The sequence below is a fragment of the Tyto alba genome, unplaced genomic scaffold (assembly GCF_018691265.1).
Source record: "Tyto alba isolate M040663 unplaced genomic scaffold, T.alba_DEE_v4.0 Super-Scaffold_33, whole genome shotgun sequence".
Classification (NCBI taxonomy): domain Eukaryota; kingdom Metazoa; phylum Chordata; class Aves; order Strigiformes; family Tytonidae; genus Tyto; species Tyto alba.
Genome location: NW_024881308.1, coordinates 15,710,828 through 15,733,488, shown reverse-complemented (window position 1 = coordinate 15,733,488; position 22,661 = coordinate 15,710,828). Strand labels below are relative to the sequence as shown.

The window sequence follows — 22,661 nt, the reverse complement described above, 5'->3', positions numbered from 1 at the left end:
TGCTCGCTTGTCCTTTCTTAACGAATTGGCTGGGCTGCATAATAGAGCGGTTAGATTTGTGTTAAATTGCAGCTTTGGGAGCCATCGCTGCGAGATGTTATCTTCTCTGAACTGGCGTCCTTTATCGCAGGGAAGGGAATTGAATTGGTTTAAGATGGTACACTGTCGGTTTATAGGTGTGCTTAGGAGAGCTCTTAAGCCTCCTCCAACACGCGCAGGGTGAGAGCTGAACAGCAGAGGAGAGCGGGTCTTTTGCTTCGAGGATGCAAGGGAAAGGATAGTTGTCAGCATATGGTTGTTTCTAAACACATCGATAAATCATTGACCAACGAGAGCATCGTTTGGCCTCACTGATGCCACGGTTAATTGTTAAAAGCTGCTAATGACCCATCCCTCTGTTCTTCTGCTCAGGCGGTACCTTCCACTCGTCAACATCCACGTAGCCTCTCCCGGAGAGCTACGAGCTCCAGCGAGGGCTTTCGGGTGTGTGCAGAAAAGGGTTTCTTTCCCAGCCCTCATGCATTCTTTCCGATTTTGGGTTCCCCTGCCCCAAGAGCTCCTCTGGGTGAAGTCTTAAGGCTTCCTCCATCTCAGCCTGCTCCCACAACTAAGGTGTCCTGAAAATCACACAGCTGCGTGGTCAGGAAGGGGTTGCCTCGTTCTCCATCAGGTTACTGGGAAGATAAAGCAACTTTGTTCTTCAGAGCTGCTATTTGGCCTCCCCTCTGCCCCAGGATGGTGACGCTGAGGCTGGGGAGCAATCGGATGGGCTGGAGATGATGCTGCAGCCAACAGAGCAGCCCCTGGCTGGAAACTGCTCCCCTCCCAACCAGCACTGAGCACAACTTGGCTGGATTAAAGGCTCTGGCCTGCACTTGTTAACACACTCACTTCTCCTACACTTTTATGAGAAGCTATATCCTGAAACGACCTTCTTTGTACAGAAGGGCTCGTGGGATTGAGGCTGTAGGAAAGTACGCGGATGGTGCATTCTTCAGACAAATAGCTCTCGTTATTCCAGATGCCTTCATCCCCTTCTTTCAGTGGGATGAATAAATCACCAATTGTTGTAAAAATGGTAGTATCAGATTTAAAGACATTTTCAACCCTGTCAACAAGGAAGTATAACAGCCATTAAAGCCGGCTTTCATTTATGTAACTGCAACGCTCTTTTATTTGAATGTCAGTGACTATCTGTGATGATCTGAAGAAACACGAGCCATGAAGGGATAGAGCAAGGACGTACGTTCTGCCTGAGCTCCAGGACTAGCACGAAGCGCTGGACCACCCTGGGAGGACCTGTCCACGCTAAGATATGATGTCTGACCCCGCAGCATCATGGCCATGGTTAACTCTGGCATGCCCTTATTGAAGCCAGGATGTGTCAAAACTTTTCCTTGCCTCTTCCTTACTTCTAGCGAGTCCCAGAATCCACCCAACATGAGCGCGAGGCAATGGCCAAATGGTTTGGACTCAAACAGGCACTAACCAGGCCTTAGCACTGCAGGGGAGTTGGTTTTGGCCTGAAGTTTATCCAGCCCAAGAGCAAGGATCAGCTCCTCTTGTTTTGTCACTTTCCAGAGGACTCCTCCTTGAGCTTCAACATTTAATAATCCAGCCCAACCATGCTGAGGCTGTTTAGCAATTAAATAACATAAATCCAGAAGCTAGATTAATAAACCGTCTAGTCTGTCTAGAGCAGTCTACAGGGTGGAGAGATAAAACTGTAAAATATTTATTACCGGCTTGGGGATGAAGTCATTAATTTAATAACTACCCATTGCTTTGCTTCTTACAGTTGTTAGCAGTCTGAAGGTTACAGAAGATTAGGTGGGAAACTTACTGCCTCCCTGCTGAGAGGGGCCTTTCCCATGAAAGCCAGAGCCCAGCTCCCATCTGTCACCCCATTATGTTCGGAGGTGGTGAATATATTACCATGCCGCTTACCGAAATAAAACAAAACAAAATTTCTGCTGGCCACATGGCAACCCTCCACGAAATTTAATGAGGACGCTGCCCTTTGTGCGCGGGGCCATTTCCAACAGCTGTAGAGATGAAGGCAGGAGGATCTTTGTTGGCGCTCGCCGCTTGCTCACGACGTGGCTCCCGCCCGGCCCCAGCAGCATCGCAGGCATCTTCGGGGACCGATGCTTCGGCTGCCTCTTGTCCTGAGAGGTGGGGAGTGTTGTCAGGGCCTCCCTCGCCTGTGGTTTCTCAGCTGGTCTTCACATTTTCAGGAGAAGGAACATGGGTATTAGCTCAGGCACTGCTGGGATCTGATATTGGGGAGCATCCAGGACTTAGATATACACGTTGTCTTCATACTGATTATGGATGGAGTCCCTTGGTGAGCGTGCTCCCCCGCTGACAACTGCAATTTGCAGCGATGCTGCACCAAAAGTGTCGGGGGAGGTCGAGGGAGAGTGAGGGAGGATGTCTGTGAGCCCTTGGCGTATTTTGTCATCGGTTTCATCCAGGGACAGTGAAGAGCTGTCATCCGAACAAAGTGCACAGGGGGTAAGGTCTGAGCGGGAGGCAGTGTGTGATGTGGGATGTGTGCTCCCCGCCAGCTCCTGCTGATGAGGGGCCAAGGCACTGCTAATCCTCCCCAACGACCGCACTGACAGCGGAGGTAATCGAATTGCCTAAATAATTGAATCAAATCTTTAGCCTGCTTTGTAAAACAAATAAAATAAAACCAGGCATGTACTGTGAGCACGGGACACAGACCACAGCATGGATAAATATATGGGTGTCCCTGGCTGCAGCCTTCCTTGGGGGGACCCGCTCCAGCAGCACTTAGTGCCCATCCCCGTTCTTGAGGAGGACAGGAGAAACAGCTCGGAAAGCACTGAAGGGTGCGGGATGGCTTCTGGAGAGCTTCATCCTGACTTTTTTCTCCCCTGCAAAGCCCACACTCCTCGCTCAGCTACCAGCTTTGGAAAATCCCCTTTGGCCATGGGCACCCCTGGTCCTCCTAAAGCCTAGGAGAGCTGTGGGACCACATGGAGCAGGCAAAGCAGAAATGAGTGGGAGCCCTAAGGGGATGTCCTGAGGAAGTAAGAGAGGTCAACAAGAGACATGGTGGCCAGCGATGGAGAAAGGAATCTGTGCTCTCTGTTAACACGAGAAGCAGTGATAAGTGCCTGGGGGTCACGCAGTGATGGACACCGATTTTTACCTTACGCCGTTTAGTGGGACTGTAGTTCCACCAACCCAGAGCGCACCAAGTAGCCTTGTTTTCAGGTAATTTCCAGGCAATCTGGCTGACTCAGATTATCCTTGATGACCGCCCAGGAGAGAAAGGAATACAACATCCCTGAAATAATATTCTGGTTTCTGCAAGCTCCCACTAAGGAGAGGCTTGTGTGAGGTTTGGCAGCTCAAAGCAGACAAGTACGAAGCTGGGTCTCCAGGTATGGGAGGTGAGAAGCTCTGTACAGGTGGATCAACTGTGATGTCTCAGCCAAGACTTTGTACTGGGGTTTAGCGATATCAGGCTGTGTTTTAGCACAGAGTGAGATTTTAGCAGAAGCTTAAGCAGAGTAGGGAGGAGAAGGAAAGAGAAAGGAAATATGCTTGTGAATCAGACAGGCTTCTTCAGTGCTGAATGGCACGACAGACCTGCAAGATATTTCTGTTGTCACCAAAAAGTAAAAGAAACATTTCTGCAGAGAGTTAACCTCAATTTTTTCCTCACAACAGACTAATTTGCAACTGTCAGCACAAGAATCTTTGTCCTGACCATCCTGTACACTGGTACACATCCAGCATGGGCAGGGCTAACAGCAGAGGCCCTACCCCAGTATCATGTCATCGCTTTACCTTTTCATTTCTCTTATCAATGCCACCATTCAGTTCCACTCCTTATTCCCAGCCGTTATCACAATGAGCCAAGAAAGTGCAGAGCATCAGGCAGGAGGGAAAGAGAAAAAAAAAAAAAAAAAAATGAACAGGTGAAATTCTGATGTTGTCAGCTAAAATAGTTTCCAGATGAGCTCTGCCCACAAAGAAGCTGAATCTTGGTGATTTAGTTGCCAAATTTTACATTTGCTCCCTCTCCCCTACCCCTCCTTTCTGCTGCAAGCTGGAAGTGGAGTCCTGACACTGCAAAGTGTTAATAGAATTAGTCTCCTGCTATAAACTGTTAACTGGGGCTTGTTAGCTCAATTGTTGATGCTAAATTCTTATCAGTCACCTAAAAGAGCATTAATCAAGAAAGGCTGAACTCCCTGCCGGGGTCACAGAAATTTAATTAAACCCCAAGTAAAACTGGAAAATCATTTTGAAAAGAGAAGAGACGAATGCAAAATGCTTTTCATCATTTGACTCTGCATCTTCGTAGTTCAAACCCTCAGCCATGACTTCAAAGGGAGTTTTGCCAGAGCAAAGGCTGAGTGAAACACAGACAAGACTTCCCTCAGCGCCTCCTTTAACACAAGGTCCTGAGGCTCATCCAGGGTAAATGAAATACAGAAAACCATTGATTAAGGCCTGCTAAGGACTGGGACCCACAAATGCAAAGGAGCAGAATGCCCTTTCAAGTAAACCAGTGATCACCTTGAATAAGGTTGTGTTACGGCTATTGGTTTATGGATTTGTATCTATTTTCCATTTGCTGCGCAAAAAGGCTTGTGCAACAAACCATTTATTCAGGAGAGGCAGAGAAATGTTAGTACCAGTGTCAGTATGACCTTGTGTGGGATATTGTGTGTAGTTCTGGGACATCTCTTTGGAAAAAGAAAAGATGAATTTATCCTTGAACAGGTGCGGGGAAGGACTGGCAGGGTGATTAGCAGAAGGGAGAACCTATCTTAGGAGAGGAGATTAAAAGAGCTTGGCTTGTTTAGCCTAGAAAAACAAAGGTTAAGAAGGGATATGATTACTCTTCATAAATACATTCAGGGTGGGAGGAAAGGGAGTGATTTAAGTTAGAGGGTAATACCAGCAGGAGATCAAATAAGGCACATCTTGGCCAGGAATAAACTTCCATTGAAATCTGAAGACGTTTTCTTATTTCTGGGGGAGGGAGGTTTTGGCAAGGCCTTCCGAGCAGCATGGCCAAGCCCCCGTGTTTTTTCAGGGGGGCTGGACAAATGTTGTGGCTGGCGCAGCCCGGCAGGCGAGTCTGCAGGTAGGACACATAGGACTACCAAAGCTAAAGCAGGAAAACATGCCATGGCTGCCGTCTCGTTGTATTTTCATTATTTATGAATCCATAAAATCCATTGATTTGATTTAATCCATGAATCACTTGAAAGATCCAGGCATCATTTTCTTCCCCCATAAATATGAAAAGCTTGATTTTTGAGGTTTTTATTTGACAACCCTCTCCTAAATCATGGCAGACAGGCCATAACAAGATAAGAGAGAGACAGGACACTGGACGGGGTTCACCAGTGCTCCCAGTAGCACCAAGAAGAGATAAAGCACCTCGCTGCTGTATATCCCCAAGGGCAGGGACCTCTGGTGACGCTTTCTCCCACTCTCAGCCAGGCTGTATCATCTCCTGGCGGCTTTCCTTTGACGATGCAGTTAAGTGAGATGAATCCAGGTCTTTATGAGTCTTTTTTCCAAGTGGCAGTGGTTGTGCACGGTGCAATACAGCGGAAATCAAGACGTATGTTCTTCCTCTTGCTTCAGCAATTACTCACAGAGCCCTTTGATGAAGTGAGGCAAGAGGATAGCTTCAGGAGACACACACACACACATATATAGATATCCTTTGTATGGGCAAGAGGATCTCAAGTGAATTGCTGTCAGTGTATTAATAGTAATACTAGTGTAGATGCGTATGTCTGCATGTATTTACATATATGCATATGTATGTGTGCATGCATATATAGTATAGGCTTCTGACAGTGGTGTAGTGCCAAACCAACCAGAAAACGCAAGAGAGCATATTTTGCAAAACAAACAAACAAACAAGAAAATGGTAAAAATATAACCCAACGATTTAATGCTTCTCTAGCTCTTAATTTAGGTGAGTCATCCTGTCACTCACAAATTACCCTGTTGACTTGAACAGCCATCTGTACCACCAGGCTGCAGGTCAGGCTGCCTCAGCACACGAGCTCAACCTGCCGGGCCCTGACTTGGGTGCTAAAATGCATTTTTACTACTTGCTCTTTCAAATAAATGAAAACATCCTATTTTAACTGACCATGGCTAAGACGGACTTTGGAAGTTAATTCATGCTGACTGGTGATTTAAAAATATTGACAAAACAATTTTTTTTTTTTTTTTTTTTTTAAAAAGGAGAGGGGAGAAAAGAGGAAAACACAGGGAAATAAAGACAAGGAAAAACAAGGAAAATCGTGGCTTCAGCTTGCCCTCATGAAAATTGCTTGCTCTCAGCAATTAAGTATCTCAGCTAACGAGGGATGGAGACCTGATTCTTACTGGTAAGGTTGTAGAGCTGGGAGTTGCTGAGAGCAGGGACGGGGATGGCACTTGCACCTGCGAGGGTCCCTGCTGTGCCCCAGGTCAGAAGATGCTGAGGTGCAACCTCCAAAGCCCGCAGCAATGCCTGTACTGCTGGAGACACCTTGTGGTACATGGCTGGGAAATAGAATAACACTGGGATTTAACCAGTGCCACCAGGCCCTACTTTACCAATCCTACTTGGCTTTTTCCATTTTCAGAGGTTGCTGGGGCTCTTCAAGCCAGGGGGAGCTGCCCACAGGCATTTGCAGACAACGCAGACCCAGGAGTCACTTGCTAATTTATTGCTGACTATAACTCATGGATAACAAAGCCCCAGGTGAGCTGTAAGGATGGAAGGTCTTTTTAAAAAGCTGGGAAAGAAGTGGCACAAAGAATCAGCAATTGCAGACCCTGAAATCATGATATCCCCAACCATTCTGGTTTTCTAAATGTGGGTATTTTTGCAATATTATCAGACAACTTTGGGCTTCCACCAGAGCTGGAGCCTGGTGCCGTGACCTATGTGGAGGTGTTTCCAGCTGTAACTACATTTTCAGAGAAGCCTGAGGTGGGGAAAAGCTCCCAGGGGAGAAGAACCATCGGGTGCCAGTGAGAAGCTGGGGGTGAGCCCGTGCAGCAGCGAAAGCGTGCCTGCCCGGGCACAGCTTGGCACGAGTCTTCTCTTAGCGTGTGATCTGGGACATGTGCTGCAGAGGTGTGTGTGAATTAGAGGTGCAGAAGTGAACCTGTCCCTTGGGTGTGACCGTCTCTCTTTATCTCTTCCCTCCCCGTGGCTGTGCTCCTTGACATGTTTGGGGTGCAGGCAACGAGGTGGGGACTTGCAGTGGCCAAGCGTCTTCCCTGCGTGCTTCTCCTGGCTAATTCTTGTAATTCTCCATCTGGAAACGGAGGAGCTGCAAGTCTCAATGATCCTGGCAGTGAAAGGCTGGAAGGAATCACAAACACTCCTGGGAGGGCTCAGGGTATTTGGGAATCCCTAAAACACTCCTCAAGCTCTTTCTGGACTTGCTGCAAGAACAGCTGCTGCCGCCAAATCTCCCTCTCTGCCTTAGTAGCAAGTTTGCAGGGAGGCACAAGCAGTGCTCCCCTCTACCCTGCTGCTGCGAGCTCTCTGCCTCCAGCACAGCTGCTCTAGCAAGAATGGGAAATTTTTTTACCCAGCTTTTATTTTAACAATATTTGTCCAAAAAAAACCCCACTAACTGCTATTTTTCAAGCGGCTTTAGCGGCGAGGGGAGCAGATGCTGAATGGAAGCCCTGGAATCACACGTGTGAGGAGTTTGTCTGTTCTGCGTCTGCAGATTTCAGCCGTGTTGCCATTACGCTTGAGTGTTTTCTGTATTAAACAAGATGAGGCGAGCGCAATCACCATGTCCTGTTTTGGTTGTATCAGCAAGGAGGAGTTTCAGCGCTCACTCTCCACAAATAATCCCATTCTCCCAGGCAGCTGTCTTCTGCGAAATGAAAGTGCAGACATCTACAGTATTACCCCGTGCCTGTTTGCAAAGTCTGCTGTTATCATGTTAATGAAGGGAGCTGAGATAATCACCTTAAAGCATAAATACATCTCAGATGCTGATTCACTTTCTCCTATTTAAGTCTCATTTACCAGGGTAATTCTTATTTTTTTTCCACTGCGGGCTTGTTGTGTCTGGAAGGATAGCTATTTCTTTTTCACAATTCAAATCCAACAATTTAAATCAAGACGGTTCTTGCCTAGATGTGGTTATTCCTTCTTATTTTGTAGCCATGCATAGTATCAAGTCCTAGATCTAAGGCCAGTCCAGACAATTTTGCTTGATCTGCAGCCTTAGCGATCGCACAGATTGCGTAGGCTGTGAAGGTACACGTGCTTTTAGAGGACAATTTCCTCATTCTGAGATGGGTGAGAGGAACCATCTTTGCCCCGTGTCTTGTTGGGCCCTACCAAGTTGGCTACAACCACTGAATGAGCATACGTGGGTGGGTAAAATCTAAATTAGGTGCCTAATCCTCAGCCAGATCATGTCAGGGGACAGAGATCCCTCTGCTGCGCAAACGGGAAGTCAGATATTGTGGCAGCCTTGCAATACTCCATGCTTCCTTCAAGCCCCAGCCCCTGGAGTCAGGTGAACACGCCTCTCACTTATTTTCTTCTCAGTGAATTTAGTTCTGGCATTTATGGTTGCAGCAAAAAACAAAATCCAAGCATGTGACTCAAGCCGGGTGTTCATAGGCTCAAAATGCAAGAATATCAATTAGCTCCCGGAATAACATGGAGTTTTTTTAAGTTCCCATGATTTCCCCCCCCCACCCCAAGCCTGACTAACGATACAAGAACATCTGGTGTTGGCCACGCTTCACACAGGAGGTTCAGTGACAGCGCAAGGACTGCGTGTGCCAGCTGGAGACTGGCATCTCCCCAGCTCCTCGCCGGGCTGCTCCGTGCAGCCGCTCCCGGGAAGCCCTGATCCCACCCGGAGCCGGGGCGATGTGCTGTCGCAGCTTGCTGCCGAGCTGTCCTACGGGGAAGGAGGACTGGCAGAATTGGGAGGACTGGGCGCTGAGCTGAAGGAGCGGGTGTGGAAATGCAGGGATATGCTGGGAACCGGGAACGAGGGCTGGGTAAGGGGTATGGGGGAAGGCGGCCACGCTGGGATGGGGAAGACCTTCCCAGGAGCTGCACAACGCAAGATGCAGAAAGAATAGGAACCTAGTCTGTATTTAGTCCTGGTCTGTATTTAGGCTGGATCTGTGGGGACAGGCTGTAGCCCCAGTCTGTATCTAGGCCTGGTCTGCACCCACGCCTGCCCGATACCCCTGCGCTGCTGGCCCAGGCCATATTTAAGCCTGGTTTGATGGCCCCATCTACATTTAGCCCAGTTTGGAGCTCTGGTCCATATTTAGCCTTTCCCTATGGGCCCAGCCTGTTGAGCTGGGCTGTATTTAGGCCCAGTTTGTCCTTAGGGCTGGTCTGTATTTAGCTCCGCTCCATCACCCCAGTGTGTTGGCCTGGTTTGCATTAAGGCCCGGTCCGTAGGCCCCATATACCGTCCCTATACATATGTAGGTGTTGTAAGTAGCCCCCATGTCTAGGCTCAGGCTGCATTCAAGCCGCAGCGTCGCCAGGGAAAGGCGAGCTCCTGCCGTGATGGCGACCGAACCCCCTTGTCTCACCATAGTGGTACAGCCTTCCCACCCCTCGTCTGCATGGTACAGCCCCGTCCCCCCCCTCCCCTCCCGCGTCCATCCAGCAGTGGTATGCTCCCTGCCCCCCCCCACCCCCCCCGCGGCGGTGGTGGGCGCCGCGCATGCGCAGCGGCGCGGCCGGCGCTCAGCTGGGCTGTGTTTACAGCGGCGGAGCGCGGCGGGACGGCGGCAGCGCCGGGCCCGGGGAGGGGGAGCGGGTCGCACCGGGGCTGGGCCGGGCTCACCCGCCGCTCAGGTACGGTCTGGGGAGGGTGAGGAGACCGTGTCCGTTGAGGTACGGCTGCTCCAGGCTCGACCCGATCTCACCGGGCCGCCGCAGCCCCCGCCCCTGCCCCCCCCCCCCCCCCCCCCCCTCCGCCTTTCCCCTCAGCCCCGGCCGCGCCGCCCCTCAGGCCGCTGCCCCCCTCAGCCCTGCCCTGGGGCTCCCGCTCCACCTGGGGCTGCCCTGGGGTGGGGACATGGCCCTTCTCCTCGCCCCAACATCTCCTCCCCGCCGGGGCGGCCTGGGCTCCCCCGCGGGCAGGGCTGGAGGCAGCGGGGCCACCCAGGAGTAATTAAAACGGGGGGTTGAGGGTGGAATATCAACATCAGGCTTTCCTAGACCTCCCTCCCACTCTCTTACATCTCCGTCACTTTCCTCGGCAGCAGCCTGATAACGCAGGTAGTGATTGAGCTGTACGGCGCTAGGCTTTTTAATTTATTTGTTTGAGAGGGTTAGAAGGGATCGGATTGAATGCTGTGCCAACTGTAATTTTTTTTTTTTTAATTGGTAAATAACCTTTGTTATTCCTTCTGGAGCGTGTTATGTCAGAGCAGGGATTACCCTAGAAATGTGTTGGGGTGAAGAATTGCATTTTTGTGCCTTGTGTATTGTTTTGAGTCTTCCCCTGTGCATCTGCTGGTGTTTGCCCTGGAAGAAATTGCTTTAATTTCAGTGTTTATTTCAGGCGTCTGAATGCAGCTTCTCAAGGCAGACTTGTTTGGTTTTCTGTTTTGTTTTTCTTAAAGGGGAAATGGCAACATGCAATTGAAGGGATGTTTCAACATTAAAAGGCTGCTTGGTTTGATACCTGTGTTGTGGTCAGCTAAGGATCATGATTTTGTCACGGGAACTTTGTCCTTGCTCATATTTGTGGAAATCTGTGCTTTACCTAGAAGTGTTAAAAGTGCAATTGGGACAATTGTGGAGTGAGGGGATCTTGTTTTAAAAAGTTTGTTAACAGTAAGGCCTACTCATGGTCTTAGTTCCAACTTCCAGTGGGAAAAAGGAAGAAGGGTGAACAAAGGTGTGAAATTATCCAAAGAGGAATTTAAATGCCTGAGTTCTATGTTCTGCATATAAAACATGCATTTTGTTGGAAGTAAGCTAGTGTCCAGTAAAAGTGATCATTTCAGAAGTAACTGATGCCTGTCATAGCTCGGATGTTCCTTGATCTCATTAGAGAAATGTCTTCCATGTTGCAGAACAGTTATTGGTCATATAGCTGAGCTAAAACCTGGTTGAACCAGTTGTCCCAGTGAGGCTTGTGTACATTGGAAAGAATTTTTGATGATCCAAAGTGGAACACTGTTAAAGGCACAACTTCTTACTCATATGTGGAATCTAAAAATGTAGAGGTTTTTTTTTTGTTTTTTTTTTTTTTTTGGTTTTTTTTTTTTTAAGAGCAAAAAGAGCTTACCTGGAAGAAAGAAGGAAGCCTAAACAAAACGTACAAAAGAAAGACAAGGGAATCAACACCCTCAGGGAAGAAAGTATTTTAATGCAGAATGTTAAGTGAAGCAAACTGACTGAAAGATATAAGCTACCATATATGTGTAGATGCAATGAGTTGTTGTGTATGTTAGAGGAGGAAAAAAAAAGAAAGAATCAAATTGGCTGATGAGCCCACCTAAGCCTTCAACTTGATGTGTTTCCTGTGTGAAGTAATAAAACCCAGTCATTTTTTATAGGGAAAATGAAGGAGTAACTACAGAAAGGAGAGAAGCGGCAGTTTTTTAAGTTTTATTCATGGTCTGAAACTGGATTGATCTGTTTGAGACATGAATGTATTAAAAACTGGCTCGAGTTCCCTCCATAAGTATATCCTATTTTGTGTGTCTCTACAGGTAATCAGGATGGTATGTTATTTGAATAACTGTGAAATTTCCTTAGACTTCTGTATCTTTTCTCTGTTTCCTCTGAAAATGAAAGTGTATAATTTGCTCTTGCTGCGTGTAACAAATAAACCCCAGCAATTTAGCTGTAGGCAGATCTTCTGATCCCAGGAATGAACTCTAAAGCTGCTGCTTCTGTGGTTATTACTGTGAGCAGAGAAAGGCATTGTAAATAAATGCATTTAAAAAAAAAATCATGTTGTGTTTTCTGAAAAGAATATTTTTTTTTTTTTTAAGATATGGGAAGAAAAACTAGACTAATTTTGAGTGATAAGTCCTTCTATGTTCTTCTCCCCCTATAGCTTTTCATTTAAAACCTATAGATACTTTGCATCGTGAAGTATATAGCCATACTTAATGTAATGCACAGTCAAGGAACGCATTTGCTTTTCGTTCCCCCACACCAAGCCTGAACAGGTTGCTGAAGATGCTCATTTCTGTGAGGTCAGAAGCGTTTGTAATTCATAAATCTGTGTCACTGAAGAGTTTCCACGTTGGGGGTTAGCTCGTCTAGGATTTAAGAGGACCTAAGAAATTCCACAGCCCTCAGTGGATATTCTCTCTGCAGTTGCTGTCTGTATCGTTAAGTGCTTTACTAATGGTGGTGGCTCAAGCTATAAAGATGAGCTATGAAAGTGCATTTGCTAAAGCAAACGTGTACGCTAGGTCAGAGGTTTTTTAACCTCTGAAATCAGCATCCTGATGCATGTTCAGAGAAAATGTTCTGGTTCTTGCTGCCTGTGTCTTAGTCTCTTCATTTCCCCTTGATACTATTTGAGATAGAAGGTCTGCATGTGGCAAGAATTCTGACAGGCAAGCCAAACTTGCGCTGTTGGTTGGATTTGCAATGAAAAATGACCTATAAGCAAAGCAGCTAGAATAATCCTTCGTATAAAAGGGTTCAGTGGAAAAGCTGACATGCTAGTAAAATGTTGGTAGTGTTTGAAGACAGGCATTGCACATTTAAATTGTCTATTGTGGTTTTCCCCATTAGTGTCAGGTACTAGATGCCAGATCTGCTGCATTTTGTTTTTTATTGTCAGAATGGGGGATGGGGGGTGCTGGTGGTAATGTTTTTCTGGTGCTGTGGGGTCTTTACAGTGCCTAAAGGTCTGTCTCAAAGTACTTCATATACAGCAGCATAATTTAGTGTTCAAGCGTGTGCTCTATAGCTCACCTTCCTTTATTACTCTTTTAGTTTTAGTGCTTGTAGAAAACTGTTGAAGATGGGAGGTGCAGTGAGTGCAGGAGAAGATAATGATGAATTAATTGATAACCTGAAGGAGGCACAATACATCCGGACAGAACTGGTAGAGCAGGCGTTCCGAGCCATTGATCGAGCAGATTACTACCTGGAAGAGTTCAAAGACAATGCCTACAAGGACTTGGCATGGAAGCATGGAAATATTCATCTCTCAGCACCGTGCATTTACTCTGAGGTGATGGAAGCTTTGGATCTGCAACCTGGGCTGTCATTTTTGAATCTTGGCAGTGGCACTGGTTATCTGAGTTCTATGGTTGGACTCATCTTGGGTAAATACCTTTTCAATCAGTTTAACTGTGTACATTAGATTTAAAAAGAGAAGGCTTTGAAATTGGGAATGAAGCATTCCTCAAGTCATGAAACTAAAAGGTAGCTAGGAAAGTAAGGAATGCATTAATCCAACTGGCCAATTTACTGGGATTCCTACAACCTTTCCTCTGGAACTGACTGGGATCCAGATTTCTGTGGCAGTTCAGAACAGGCAGCGAAGCAATTGCACAGGTGCCTGGAGCAGATTCCTACAGGATTGGGCACAAACTCAGGCTTGTTGCCCCTTAAGCAAGAACCCAGCTCGGGAGCAGGAATGCTGTGTTTAAACTAGGATTGAGCATCTCTGCAGAAACCTGTGGTTATAGCAGCTCTGTGCCTTGTTTGTTTTTACACTGCCCTGTCTAGACCGAAACATGTTTGCAATCCAATTCCAACTCTTATCAACATACAGGTGGGAATAGTCTCTGGAAAGCAGCTAGTGCATCAGAACTGACTTTGCGACCACATCTACAGTAGGTGCAAAGCATCAAAGTGCAATTATACAATTGTAGTTTGCCCTTAGGTATTTCAGTCAGCAGTTGTGCTGCCAGGATAGATAGCAAGTGACTATAGGGTACATATTTTCCTTTCGTGGGGGTGTCAAGGATTTTCACTGCTGAATTGTTTGTCAGGATAGAGCCTCATTCCCATCTCCCGTTTGTGGTTTTCTGCTAGGTTTGTTGAGGCTACCTAAGATGCCAATATATAACTCCAGGGCTTTTGTATTTTTTTAATTTTAGGAAAAGTTACCAAGTCAGCTCTGAATAAACAGCATGTGTGCTGAACAACTTATGTATTTTTCTATTGATTGTTGCTGTTAATTGAGGTACAATGTATGGTGACTGTTCCTGATTCCCTTAAGGAGATTTTTAGCATATCAGCAAGGGAGTATAAAAATAACATAAATATTCTTTTGAGGGATTTATTTAAAGATGCAAGCTATTCTGCATTGCAACTTTTTCCAGGTGGTCAGTTTTATAGCAATAGTGGCAGTGTTTCCCTCCTACAGAGTAACTTCCTGCATAGTTAAGAGCAGATGATTCAAAATCAGTTGTGTAAAACCAGCCGCATTCGCTGCCAGAAATTGCAGGTATAGGGTTGCAGTTCCCACTGTAGTACTAAGATAGCTGACCCTACGCAAGTGCTGACTGACACTCCAGGAGCAATCTGTTACAGGAAATAACCAAAACTGTATTCAATCCTGCTGGATTTTGTGGTGTTGCCTTTTACCATTACCTGTGTGTTCTAAATTTGCAGGTCCTTTTGGTGTTAACCATGGTGTGGAGCTTCATTCTGATGTGATCGAATACGCGAAGCAGAAATTGGACTTCTTCATTAAAACAAGTGACAGCTTTGACAAGTAAGAATGTGGAATGCCCGTTTGGATTCATTTTGTGCATTTGCCTTTAGTCCTGGCAGTTTTTGCTCCCGTGTGGCTGCTCTGGATTCAGGGTAATCTGAGTATTCTGGCTCCTTAGGCTTGCTGAGCTGGTCTGTGACCTTCGAAGCTGATGTGTATTGGGGGGGTGGAGTTTCAGAAATTCTTGCAGTGTTTTTAATAGCAGGGCTGCTTTTGCAGAGCTTAAAGGAAGCTGAAGAAGGTTACTTATTTTAAAATGCACTTGCAGGTAACAACTCGAAACTTGCACCAATAATAGTTGTGTTTGTGATCTGAGAGCATACGTGGTTATCAGAAGAATATGAACTGATTTCTGTGGTGGAGTAATGTGTTTTATCTGAGAAGAAGAAAAATGGTGTTTTAAAATATGAAGGTAGTTTTATGATGATTAAGTTGGTACTAAAACTGCTTGGGGTTTGATTTATGTTCTTCCTTAGAACCTCCATTTTGCTGCTGTCACAAATAATAACTTTCCAGCAAGATAACCATTGCCAGTAGTAACCTCAGCAATAAAAGCTGTAGCTGTTGTATTTTTGGATCCGTCTCACAGTTTGTTCAAACAGGGAAGTAAAGCATCTTTGGATACCTGATAGTCTTCCTCTCAGGAAGAAAATTAAAGTCATTACATGCTGGAATTTAAACTACTCAGCCTTGTGCTGTTACTGCTGTACTGGAAAGCTGCTGATGACAGAGCTGTATTTTCTTGATGTTGGCAGCAGACTAAAAGTTTTCGGCATGGACGGGCTTACGCATAGAAGACTGGATTTTTTTCCAGAGCCACATTGCTATTGTTTGAATAGGTGTTTTAGAGAAGACTTTTATCCTTTCTTCAGGCAAATATAGTTACGGAGCAATAGTGAGCTGAATTCAGAAATCAACATGACTGGAAAGTTGGCATTGCTGAGAGAAATGACTGCTGGGTTATGCTGCTAGAACACTGTGTGCAGGAACTGTTAGCTGGCTGCTCTGAATGTCTAGCATGCTTTGCAAAACCAGAAAGCTTCAGGAAGTGTTTAGGAATAAATAGGTGCTATATTGAGCTGCCTTTTGAGATACCAGTAGAAGAAAGGATATGTTGTGCAACTTCTACATTTAAGGGCTGATTTTGATAGGAGTTAAAGCTCATGTAGTTTTGGAGCATGTAAGAAAACCAGAAGCATCATAAAATCATTTTTTTTTCCTAAACTAAATCAGATATGCTATAAGCAAAAATTATTTTTATGAAGGGTAAAATCACAGTTCTTTTGAAGCTAATGGCAGAACTTCCCTTGGCTTCAGCAAAGCATATTTCTGAAGCATCAGGTGATAGTTCACCACAACATCTGAAAACCATTTAAAAGCTTTTGAAAAGGACTGCACCAGGGTTTCTTTTGGCATTTAAAGGACATTAACATTTGGAATCGCAGGTCTAATATTTGTATTTGCATATTATAACTGAGTCGGCATCAGGTGACTAAAAATAGCTCATTCTAAAGAGTTATATGCAAGTATAAAGTATGAAATTATGCATCCTTATCCTTTGGAGATTTTAATCTATGAATTCTCACCTCATTGTTTTGTGGTTTTGAGACCTTTAGCTGTGCTGTTTTGATTAATGTATAGAATACATGGTCTTCAGAGGAGAAATTCTGTGAAACTTTTTTTTTCAAATATTTTTCATAGTTTCATTTTTTCAGAATCATGAAAATAATTAGTTTGATAAATTGTAATATGATTGTATGCTGTGCATCTTCTTCATTTTCAGATTTGAATTTTGTGAGCCATCTTTTGTTACCGGCAATTGTTTAGAGATTTCTCCAGACTGTACACAGTATGACCGTGTTTATTGTGGTGCTGGAGTGCAGAAGGAGCATGAAGACTACATGAAGAACCTGTTGAAAGTTGGGGGAATTCTTGTCATGCCTCTAGAAGAGAAGGTTGAGTGCCTTTCTACCCATGTTTCTACTTCAATTATTCTTAATTCTGATATCGGTTTAGTCAATAGCTCTTCCTTTAATTTGCCTTTCTTGTAGCAGGTTGAGGAAACCATTAAGGGCACCAGTTTTCACTATGAATGGAAACTACTCTGAGCAGTTCATAATATTTAAGAAATCCGTAGTTCTACCAGTCTTTCCACATACTCCAATCTGTTGCTCTTAATTGCAAATTTACTTTCATGCTGCAGAAAAAATGTCAGCAAGGCTTTGTTCAGGTTATCTAATCTCGTGTCGTACTTAATGGCAAAATACAAACTTTTACACCCTAACTGGCTGATGAAAGAGTGTGCAAGTTGTCCCTATCTACAAGTATCAGTGGATCCTTTTTAGTAAAAAGTGGGTAACTGCCCTGTGTGTGAGCTCAAGGTTGTAATTCAGATTTTTTTTTTTTTTTTGTGTAAAGAGTTTGAGATTGTAATTCAGATTATGAGCAGAGTACAGAGTTTCTTCCCAGTCAGGTGCTGTGCAGTGAGTTAGTGCAAGAGATCTGAGCTGGAACAGAAATCTAGTGGTCTGCAGACTTCCTTCAAGAGGGAATGTTCATTACTGATTGACATGTTTCCTCAGTGGTCAGACATAGCTGCTCTGGCTCAGAATTGAGGAAGATATGGGAAAGCAGGGTGACCCAAATCGCCAGTGCTCATATACTCTTTTGCAACAGATGAGGTTACTTGGTGTTAATCCCGTAAGGAGTTCTCAATTTCATCAAAAACCCAGCAGTGTTTCTCCTTATTACCTAACTTTTACTGTTGTAGCTTCTAGTACTTTAACCACTTGTCCAGGCAGAAAAGTTGTTTGTTCATTTTTGGTTGAAAAATCTTACTGTAGTTCACACAATGGACAATAATCTCCTTGTTTTGGTTTAGTTGACTAAGATAACTCGTACTGGTCCTTCTGCCTGGGAGACCAAGAAGATTCTTGCTGTTTCTTTTGCTCCTTTGATTCAGCCTAACCACGCAGATTCAGGAAAATCAAGGCTTGTTCACTTGCGTGAGTACAGACATTCTTGAGTATGGGGGAGGTTTCTTCTCTTTGCTTATAAGCTGCACCTTGCTTCCTTAGATGTAACACCTCTGTGAATCATTTCAAGGAAAATTACTGCTTCCTGCTTTGAACAGTTGTTTAAGTCTTGTGTTGGATCCCAGTCTATCTTTGAGGATATCTGTGGAGGCCTGCTGCCAGAATCAGAATTGCATAAAATAGATTCTAAATGCAAATGATTTCTTGTGAAACAGTACCTAAACTTTGTGGGATGTTTGGTCATTGGTTTTGCACATGCAGACATCTGTTTCAGTCCTGAATTATGTACTGTCGTGGTTCTTGGGCACTGTGCCTTGGTGATGGAAAATGTACAAGCAGTACCTGTGAACAAACGTATCTACTCAGAGGCTGTCACCGCCCAGCAATTCAGAATTATCCTGAACCTGGAACGCTTGAGGGATAGAAGTTGTGCAATTTTTGGTTAACTGTTTGAAATACAGGTCGTACACAGTGGCCTCAATCTTTAGATTAAGACTTCAGTGTAGCGAGGCCTCTTAAGAACACATGAAGGCAGAGATACTTCCATAAAGAGATTAGTCAGGCTTTGTTCTTATTCTGGAAAGGTGTCTTTGCATGACAAAAAGCAGCTCTGTAAGCGGTCAGAGCAGTGCTATGAAGTCCATTAAGTGCATATTTCAGCATACTTTGTATGGTGGCTTTGTACTGAGACCTGCGTATATATTACATGTAATTTTTTTCTGGTTCCTTCATTCAGGTCATGGGAGAGCTTACTTGTCAGAAGACGACAGGGTTTTTTGGTCATTTCAATTTTAATTCATTTTAGTACATGGATGTGTATGCATCATTACATTTTTTTTCTTTATGCTACATGAGTGATGTTGTGCATTTGTGAGCTGGCAGCAAATAAGTGCAGAAGACTGAACAGTCTTCCAAACCATTAATGTGGGAGGTATTTTAATACAATAACTTATTGTATGCTTCTATAATTACTTCTACCAAATGGTTTCCAGCCTGTCTTCACCCACTAAGTCTGAAGCAGTTTTTGAAGAGCATAAATAGTACACATGTTTTATAAGTGAAGTACTTGGCAAAGATGAAGTAACTTCACAATAGAAAAATCATTTTATGGAAGAGTTAAATAGACTTCAGGTCTAGTTATTGACAGTAGGAAAATATCTTTTTCTAAGTTATTAAACAGTCACAGTTTGAGTCAGTAAGTCTGCATTCATATAATCTTTAAGACATGTGTATCTTAAAATAATTGTGAGGACTTGACATCAAAATATGAAACTGTTCTTTCATCCCATTCTTTAGTTAATGAGAGCAATGCATAATTAAATTTTGTTTGGAAAGTTAGAACACAGTTTATCTGAGTTGACAGGAGTTGAATAGAGCTGTTTCTGTAATCACAGTAGGGAATTCAAGTGGCCTGATTTAATTTGAGCAAATACAACTTTTCCTGTGAGTACTCTTGAGGGGAGTTTCTCCATATCTGTTCATGGTTTTCATTTTGTTTTAGCTCCAGTGGCTGTTCGCAGCCTCCAGGATCTGGCTCGCATAGCCATCCGAGGAACCATTAAAAAAATTATACATCAAGAAACAATGAGCAAAAATGGAAATGGGCTGAAGAACCCCCCAAGATTTAAACGAAGACGTGTGCGTCGCCGTCGCATGGAGACTATTGTTTTCTTGGACAAAGAGGTCTTCGCCAGTCGTATCTCCAACCCATCAGATGATAACAACAACAGTGAGGATCTCGAGGATGAGGCACGAGAAGAGGAGGAAACTAAACCCTCTGAACTAAAGCCAGATCCCCCTGTAAACTTTTTGAGAGAAAAGGTCTTGAGTCTGCCTTTGCCTGATCCCTTGAAATATTACCTGCTCTATTACAGGGAAAAGTAATTTCCTTCTAGAAGGTGGGAAGTAGGCAGAAAATAATGTACTACTTAGGGCTTGACAAATGTATACCACTTGCTTGCCTGCTAATATGACCACCCGAGGCAGTAGGCTAGCTGGGGAATGTGGCTGCTGTATACTTAAACATTATAGCTTTTTTGAGTTTCTTCCTTCTTCTCGGTTGTGTGCTATAGTTTTATCCTACAGCAGGGATTCCTTAGGAAGCAAGTCGGTGAAATGCTCAGCTGCTTATGGAAAGGAGGATTTAATTCCCTGAAACTAACTGCACAGAGATACTCTAAAAATCTCATGGCTGCTCTACCAAATTGCAGTTTTTATTCTTAAGCAGTTCCCCAAAGACCTGTCTGTGCTGTCTCCCACTAAACCTGCCATGTGTCTACCGTGGTGTGTGTTTAATGGAGGTTGAAGATTATTAGTAAAAACTGACCTGGCAAATCTTGTTTCTTCCAGTAATCTGAAAAAGCACAACTTTTACAGAAAGGAAAGAATTTTTGGTTTTACCCTTGTGGCATACAGGTTTTTAATGAAAAGGAAAGCATCAGCTCCCCCTTTTGTTGGTCTCAGTTTTGCTTAAAAACTATACATAGAATTTTTCAGGAAAAGGTAAAAATGTTTTACAGAATATTGGTTTTCTTAATGGGAAACACCTGTTCTAGTGAATTAGTCTGAGACGCAAAGTTGTGGTTTTGTTTTTCTTGGGTTTTTTTTAAAATGATGAAGGCAAGTGAAGAACAGGATGCTAGGGTAGTCAGGGTTGTGACTGTTTTATCTGGAAATGTTTACAGAGTAATTCTGAATGGGGAAGAGGGTAGAGAGGAGATGGGGAGCAGTGAGTTTGTGAAGACTGACTGTGAAAGCAGAATCTGCGGATCCTGCTGTTGTGTGAGATGACGTCTGCTGGGCTGGACAGAGTGAAGTGCAGAGCACTAGCCTGAGCGGAGTGGCTTGTGTCCTGGTAAATCAGCCAAATGTATTTTTCTGGGGGGTATGTAGAACCTGAAAACAGTCTAGAAAGCCAAATTGATGCGGTTCTTAGGTGTTGCTGTGTGTGTGCCTCTGCTGTAGCAAGGTGGCCAGAATACAACTCGCGTACACACAGTCAACGTACCGCAGGTAGAATGAAGCTGGTTGACTTGGTAGGTAATTTTATTCCTGCAACAATTAAGTAGATGTTTAAACAGCAGGCTCATATAGAAGAACGTTATACTCTGCAGTTCTGTGGATGTGAACTCTTTTATTCCCAAATCTTCCTGTAATAGGGATGGAAAGAGATACCATGTTTGGAAGGGGAAGTTTACCTGGTTCAGCCTGTTTGAAAAATCTACGTAAACTGGTAAAGTCTGGAAAGAAACCTTTGAGCTTGTATTGCTGTGAAATACTCCTAAAGCTGTGGGGGGGGTGTGGTATGTGTGTAAAAACCCCCTCTCAGTAGGTAGTGAAGCTATGTTAAGGCATTGCCCCATCAGAAGCACTTAAGTTGGTATTGTGTTGGTATCTTTTTTTTTTTTTTTTTTATGCTGCCCCCTCATTTTCTGAGGAGGAATGAATGAAGACTGTCTTGCCAAAAATACGCTGGGTTTTCAGTTAATGGTACTGAGTTGCACAACTTGCTTAATGATAAATAGTGTTTTGAAGATCTGTGCGGCTTTGAAAATAAATGGATAACTCCTTTATGTCTGAGTCCGAGGTGGAGAACTCTTCCTTACTTAACAGGCTTTTTGTATATCTTTGAGAATATCATCTGATGGTATGGTGTCATGCGGCCGCAGGCACATAACACAGTCATAGGCTGTGTTTTGCCTCTAGTTTCCTAAGTCTCCAGTATATATGGTACCCCAAGCTGTCTTGCTTCCTCAGATTTTTATTTCTTTCTTTTAAGTGGGGCAGTTCTGTTTAAATGGGGCCACTGAGCTGATGGTTTCCTGTAAAATGCAAGCACCCATCTTGTAATTCTGGCAGCTACAATGAATTTCTTTCTACGAACGAAAATCCTGAATATGGTGATAAACAGAAGCTTAATAGAATCTACGTGTAATATTTCCCAAAGGCGGTCACCTCTCTATTTGTTAGGCATTTCTGTTTCATAGCTGTCATACCAGGTATGTGCCTTTCTGTATTGTGGCACAGTTTCCATACCCCTGCATAGTACAGGGTGCCTCCTACTTCTGGCTACCAGGTCATCCTTCAGTTTGTTAATTACAAAGCTTCTTTTAAAGAAGTTGCTTTAAAAATTACATTAAACTTGAGGTTTGTATTAGTAAGCCTTGCTGAGATTCTGTTAAAGCTGACCAGTTGAAGGAGAATTATTTTTCATTTATCCGTGTTTGATTTTATCCCCATCCCAACCCCGGTTGTAAAAGATATTTTATCGGATTTTTCACCAGATTTGCCTTTTTTATTACATTTGCTAGATTTTTGTAGCTTTCTATAAGATGCATAAAATACTGCTATTTTTCCTGGATAAGGTTGAATACAGAAATATATATACAGGAAATTTATGTTGTAGGTTGTCAAACTGTCCCCTTGTCCAGATACCCACAGATCCAAACAGACACATAGTGGAAATTTTATGTGTAATTTAATTGTGAAGATAGTATTGCTAATAGCCTGTAAATGAAGGGGAACTGTAAATACCTTTTCCCTGTGCACAAGCACTTGCACTGTAGTTTTGTATGCATTTCTAATAGAGTAACTGTAGCATAACTGTTTTTGTATAGTCTGTAAACTGTCTAGGATTTTAACCTGCTTTGTTTCCTTTTGTGTCCTAAGTAGCCTTCACTTTAATTGTATGTCACTCCTCTTAGGTTTAGATACTGCAGTAAATTTGCAAAAAAAAAAAAAATGAACTTCAAGCTGCTTTAATCATGAGTGTGTAAGTTGAAAAATCTGTGTAGAAACTAGAGTTAAATTGGCCTGAGGCATGCAAAAGTGTTATGCAATTTAAACTTTATTAATAAGTGTTTCTGTATCAATAAATTCAGTAAAGACTTTTTAGCCTTCTTAA

General features: G+C 43.9%; 1 protein-coding gene across 3 annotated transcripts; it reads left to right on the top strand.

Moving 5' to 3' along the window:
* Positions 1 to 9,740: 9,740 nt before the first annotated feature.
* PCMTD2 (protein-L-isoaspartate (D-aspartate) O-methyltransferase domain containing 2) lies at positions 9,741 to 22,661 on the top strand. Of its 3 annotated transcripts, XM_042801097.1 has the most exons (7): positions 9,760 to 9,871; positions 10,645 to 10,858; positions 12,989 to 13,323; positions 14,621 to 14,723; positions 16,507 to 16,678; positions 17,605 to 17,728; positions 19,260 to 22,661. In XM_042801097.1, exons 3-7 carry the CDS (start codon positions 13,017 to 13,019, stop codon positions 19,640 to 19,642), a joined length of 1,089 nt encoding a protein of 362 aa, XP_042657031.1. In that variant the 5' UTR covers positions 9,760 to 9,871; positions 10,645 to 10,858; positions 12,989 to 13,016; the 3' UTR covers positions 19,643 to 22,661. The 3 variants fall into 3 exon arrangements, with proteins under 3 accessions (XP_042657030.1, XP_042657031.1, XP_032866308.2); XM_042801096.1 differs by lacking the exon at positions 10,645 to 10,858 and having other exon boundaries at positions 9,741 to 9,871; XM_033010417.2 differs by lacking the exons at positions 9,760 to 9,871; positions 10,645 to 10,858 and adding an exon at positions 10,040 to 10,297.

Coding starts and splice junctions, on each gene's coding strand:
- PCMTD2 (XM_042801096.1), top strand. CDS start 13,017: ATGGGAGGTGCAGTGAGTGCAGGAGAAGATAATGATGAATTAATTGAT. Junction 16,679..17,604: donor TCATGCCTCTAGAAGAGAAG/GTTGAGTGCCTT, acceptor GTTTTGGTTTAG/TTGACTAAGATAACTCGTAC. Junction 17,729..19,259: donor ATCAAGGCTTGTTCACTTGC/GTGAGTACAGAC, acceptor ATTTTGTTTTAG/CTCCAGTGGCTGTTCGCAGC.